The sequence below is a fragment of the Cyprinodon variegatus genome, unplaced genomic scaffold (genome assembly GCF_000732505.1).
Source record: "Cyprinodon variegatus isolate N-32 unplaced genomic scaffold, C_variegatus-1.0 Scaffold508, whole genome shotgun sequence".
Classification (NCBI taxonomy): domain Eukaryota; kingdom Metazoa; phylum Chordata; class Actinopteri; order Cyprinodontiformes; family Cyprinodontidae; genus Cyprinodon; species Cyprinodon variegatus.
Window position 1 is genome coordinate 116,579 of NW_015150961.1, and position 5,776 is coordinate 122,354.

Genomic DNA, 5,776 nt, shown 5'->3' on the forward strand with positions numbered 1-5,776 from the left:
TTGCAAAATAGTCGTTAGTTGCAGCCCTAATCTCCGATAATATTTTTGTTAAGTGCTCCAACTTTGAAACTTGCAAATTTCAGGGAAATACTTAAAATAAAACTATCCAACTGCAACCAAAACGTTTACTTAGATTTCTTTAAATCTTGTACAAATTTTTGTTCAAACTGTCACACTCAGAAAACATTTAAAAAAAGGTATTTTAAACCTTAGATTTTTTTATTATTTGACTTTTAATAGATCAATTATACTAATTTAAAATCTATTTTTCTATTTGGCTGACTAGTAGCAGTCAGCATAAGAGCCAATTTTAAATGTGTTGTGATATGCAACATCTCCAGCAAAAAAGTAATAATAAAATTAATTTCACAGGGAAGAAAAGCTGATAATTAAAGCCGATTTCCTCGGTTAATTTCGGACATTTCTTCTTTTCTTAAAGTTGTGTTAAATCTCTTTAACAGAGTCAAAGTTACACGGTGACTCCAATATTCAGGATTTCCTAATAGAGAACTGGCATTGAGCACCAGCTAAGCTAACCCACTCTTATTATGGCTAACTTGAAGGGCGACAAACATCCCATTAACGGTAACTGAGCTGCGGTCAGTTCTCCTGAACATTAGTTTTCATCATGTGCCTGAAAACAGCCTCTGTTTCTGCTAATGAAGCAGCAGGTTCCTGCATGGTGCCACTAACTCCATTCACCTTCCTTCCCTCTGCAGACTGCTTCTAGTTAACGGTACTAATGAGGAGCTGAGTGGGCCCCATCAACCCTGACGTGTCCTGACAGCTCGTCACATAAACGCAACAACTTGCCAGTTTCCGGAGCCCACGATGCAGACTTTCTTCGGAGCTGCCATTATTCAGGAGATGCCGCCGCGGAGGTGAAGCTGCGCTGACTGCAATCCTGTTATGAAACAGCTCCGTGTTTTTATTGGCCTATTGGGGGGGAGCCACTGGCCCGCCCCACTCCGGCGAGGGCTGTCCTGCTCATACTTTCAGGGAGCAGAGGTCAGCAGGTAAAAGGTCCCACTGTTGCACAGAACTGAGAATTAAAACACTTTTTCTTTCACAGTGGCGGTTCTAGACCGAATTTACCAGGAGGGCCAGGGTGGAACCACTGCCCTTTTCCTGGGGACACAGAACAGAAAAATAACAAACACAAAAAATAAATATATTAATAGGCAATGGCGTAATCGGTAAGCAGAGACTGCAGTTGCTTAGGGGCCCCCGAGCTCTTAGGGACCCTGTCACTGACATCTGGTTGGCCCCTACACAAATGTAGTCTAGGATGTCTCTTTGCAGATTTAATGGTGCAAAAAACCCACCTGATTTTAGATTGACTGACTGGACCTTATTTACACCCCAACACATGCCAGATTTCAACATGATGGTGAGCCGTTTAAACATGACACCAAACGCAGAGTAGACAGTGGTACTTTTAATTACTATGTTAATAACTGTCTATAGTTCATTAGACGGTTGATAAAAAAAAATCCGCTCATAAATGTTTCAAACCACAATAAAGATCTTAAAAGTATGATGTATTGGAGTATTTCTTTTTTTACAATACTTGGAATTATGGGTAATCCAGAGTATAGATTGAAACCATAACCATTACGTATAATGTGTAAGCGTCGATGGATACCAAAAAGAGTTACTTAAGTGAATTCCAGAAAAGCTAAAGGAAAGAAGAGCTGCTGGAAGAATGGAAAAAAACTTCACAAAATAAACACAGTCTTTCAAAGAACTGAGTGAAGATTGCGACCAGGAGATGAATGGAGAGAGCATGGGTGAGGAGGGGGGCTGTGAAACTCAAGGAAGCCCGATAAGACTCACTTTACAGCAGAATATACTAAAGTATATCCATGTCTCGTGAAGGTGAAGAATGATGAAATGATGAGTGTATGTATGGGGCACCTTTTGGGTCGGTTGGCTACGGCAGTGGAGGCGGCGGGGGTGGGTTGGGGGGCGGGTGTTGTACTTCATATGGGGCCTCCCCAGATTATGTTGCTTGTGGGCCTATTGTTGTGTCGTTACGCCATTGCTAATAGGCTTGCCAACTCCTTGAAAAATAAAAAGAGACTACTTGGTATTTTCTTTCACACTTACTGTCATTCTATTTTTTTTTTTTTTGCATTTTCTTCTGTGGGAAATTATTTTGTAAACATTAGACCCAAACCTTTTATTTAACAGCAAGTAAATGAAATGCTGTAATATGATATCATGTACTTGAAATAAGATAACTGAGTTGTTTTATTTTATACATAAATCCTCTTATTGCATAAATTGTCTTCCTACCTGCTTAAATGTATAGTGGTTTTTCTGGGTTGGTCATCAAAATAAGTGGTCCTCCTAATTGTCAATCATTCTGGTGATATGATTACATAGGGCCGTCCTATCTGCTCGTCTCCATTTGCACTTACCGGTGGTGAGTCTGTCATTGGAAAAATTGCAAATCTTCTTTTGGAAAGTACTGTAAGCTTGTATGAGGGATGCAAACAGCAACTTTTATAGAGAGCGTGCACGAGGAGAAATGGGCTCGTTCATGCTCTTACATCTGTTTAACAGGAGTTCCCACTCAGGAGCGAATACAGGGTTGTGCCTGTGCATTTTTTTTTTTGTTTTTGTTAAGTGGAGAGGGCTGGTGAAAGTCCTCCACTATACCTTTAAATCAGGGGAAAATACACTTGAGGAAAAACATTTTTTTTTTTTAGTAGGAGCATAACAGGGGCTAGGATCTGTTCTTTAGGGTTACTGAGCCATGCTTTTAAACATTTTTTCATGCTTTTAAACATTCTTTTTTACAAATACATATCTGCATAATATTCAAAAACTGTTACTCATGAATAAAATCAAATCTAACTTTGCACTTAACAACTGCCTTTAGTAAATGACTACACCACGGTTTACCTTTTTTTTTGGCATTGATCCAGTTAAAAAAAGCAAGCTTATTTTAGAACATTAGCGAACAAGTAAAACAAAGGAAGAAGTGGTGGAAAAGTTTTAGGGAAGTAGAGCAATAATAAGGACAGGAGACATAAGATAAGGGTTACTCTGGTTACTCTGGAGGAGTTGCAGAGATCCCCTGCTGCACTGAACAGCAACCAAACACAAATTATTACTTTTTGTAGAAAGGATATTTATATTTATGTTTAGTTGCTTCCATATTATTCATGTTCCACCACTCTTAAATGCCATTCTTTACTTGTCCTGCTCTGATCAACACTTGCCGTGCCAATATGTCATGTACTCTGCAAATCAAATTTTGAATGTATGAAAATCCAACATAGTATGCAGAGTGAAAAAAATCTCTTTGTGAATTTAACCTGCTGAAACCTGCTTCCTTCTGAATTCAGTCATAAACTACAGCACAATAAACTCTTGACTTGTCCTATAGTTATTCTTTTTTTTACCTCGTCCCTTTGGAAATGATGATGATAATGCAGATGCAAGAAAGCTGTGGCTTAATGGCAAGACTGGTGTCATCAAAAGTCTGTCTCGGGATCATCTCTCAGTTCCTTCTTTTTTATTCATAGTTCAGGTCCTCTAGATTTCATAAGAAATCCTTTTTTATCATGTCATATCTCTATGACTGACTATATATTTACCATCCAACCATTAGATGATTTGATCTCCTCGGCTCTAATATTTGCTCCCACTCATAACTGAGATATTCTACTGATAGTTTGCCTGGTTTCAGTTTCATTCTCCTTCATTTTAAACTTTCACATAATCGCATATAAACACAGTTACAGTAACAACAAATTAAATGCACAATTTGTACCTTTTTGATAAAAACTAGAAACATTTGTCTGTGTTAGTCTTGTTGTCTTGTTGCTACCTCAAAAAATACAAAGTAAGAGACCAGGAGTTGAATATGTACAGTTTGGCCTCGGAAATGCCATACTGTTTGGAAAAGTTCCATTCTGAGATCTAGTAGACTAAATTTGTCAAAATGTTGCAGTAAGTACTCATTATACATGGTTGTTAAAAGTGCAATTAAGAGTTAAAAACATTCTTTGATGTATTTTTACTGAACAACAAAAGTTTTTTTTTTTTGACCTCCACCATTTGTTGACCTAATACCTAAATAAAACCTAGAAAGCCCATTAGAAGTCTGAAACATCTCTTTGAGATTAATACTTGGCCCAGTGGCTTTAAACAAAAGAGGACTTGTTGCATAAGTTTTGGACAGCAAACAGAAGGGGCCATGCAGGAAGGAACTGAACTCTGCAGTCTAGCTTCTAAGGACAGGAACAGTGAGAAAATCCAGCTTAGTTTGCAGACAAAAGGTCACGGTTTTGTGCCACAAATTCAGTCACGCTTTCATTTGCTAAAATACTTCCTCCTGTTTTAGTTTCTTGGAGAAGTTTGGTTACACTTAATCCAATTTTCCATTTTAAAAGTAGATTTCTTGAAAAAGAAAAAAACATATTTAAAGTTATACATAAAATTCAATTTAACCAACCTTAGAAGAAAAAAAAGCATAAATTGATCTGTGAATCTGTATTTTGACTTGAAGATTAATATTAACAAATGCAGTTTATCCAGTCAATTCCATTTTAAAAATATAGGCAGATGTCTTATAAATGTATAAATTCAGCAAACACATAACCCAAAGTATCTGCAGCCTTTTTATTATACAAACTATTCAGGTTGATAACAATTCATATTTGCAAAACAATAAATCTACAGTTTTCTCTTTCTCTTCACAAAGAAGCTCTGACTTGAAGAATCACGATAAAACACCTTGAAGACAGCATGCAGGAAAAATGAATGTGAAAAAGGGGTAAGTAACACAAGAAATGACAAATCAGATATATAAAGTTAGCATATCATCTTTAATAAATATACTGCTGCAAATCTGTTTCATTCAAAGGGCTACAAACAAAAACAACACTCCTTCACTTTTTAAACACAAATCTAAAGCTTACAATAAATTCAGGAAATAAAAACAATAGTCACAGTCCTGTGAACTTTCTGAGAGATTCATGAGGTTGTGAAACTGAAAAAACCAAAACTGAAGATATTTATACTTACATTAATGAAAATATCTGTTTTCATTATTACAAAGCAAATAAAAAAGATGAAGCTTTTCCATATACCATATACTAAAGATAAATAAATCATCAAGACTTATGTACAGGAAACAGAGACACACAGCTAGCCTGTGTCAAATAAACCCAACTCAAATGGCACTAATACAATAGGGCTATTATTCACGGTCACAGCAGTATTTACATCAACTTACAACTGACAGTTTGTTTGAGCTGGATGCAAACACAACACAGCTACACATTCCTTTTTCCTGGAGCTTATATCAAGCTCAGCTAAGATGCAACATTTAAGATGGAAACAGAGCAGAAATTCATGTTTGCAGGCTAACAGAGGGCAGCATATACCTCCTTTCCCCCTCCAGTGCTTTACCTTTCCATGGCCTAAGCAATGTCAGGACATATGGTACAAATATCATTGAGCATACTGCAGCAGAAAGAGGACACAAATGATTGATGTGCTCATTTTTTTTTAGAAAACCTGCTGTGCACTTATACATGCATGTCAGAGCCCTATAGAAGATGGAAAAGCACATTCACTATATTCATCCTCATTGATGTGGTCTCTCTCTGTTATATTTACTAAAAGTTACTTGATATGAGAAATGTATCTTTCCCATTTAAATAGTTTTTTTTTTGTTTTTGTTTGGGGATTTACAGTTACCCTTCAGTTTTAGGGCAATTTTTCACAGTATGTGGCATCTACAAATACATACTTATGA

The 5,776-nt window shown here is 36.7% G+C and overlaps 1 protein-coding gene across 2 annotated transcripts in view; it reads right to left on the reverse strand.

Moving 5' to 3' along the window:
• The window catches only part of LOC107094821 (glycerol-3-phosphate dehydrogenase [NAD(+)], cytoplasmic), an 11,501-nt gene extending 10,556 nt beyond the window's left edge, over positions 1-945 (reverse strand). The window contains exon 1 of one of the 2 annotated variants that reach the window (XM_015390675.1): positions 814-945. In XM_015390675.1, coding sequence (XP_015246161.1) covers positions 814-857 — 44 coding nt within the window. In that variant the 5' untranslated portion in view covers positions 858-945. Of the gene's footprint in view, positions 1-634; positions 775-813 lie in introns of those variants that run through there. The other variant, XM_015390674.1, reaches the window with a different exon arrangement.
• Positions 946-5,776: the final 4,831 nt, after the last annotated feature.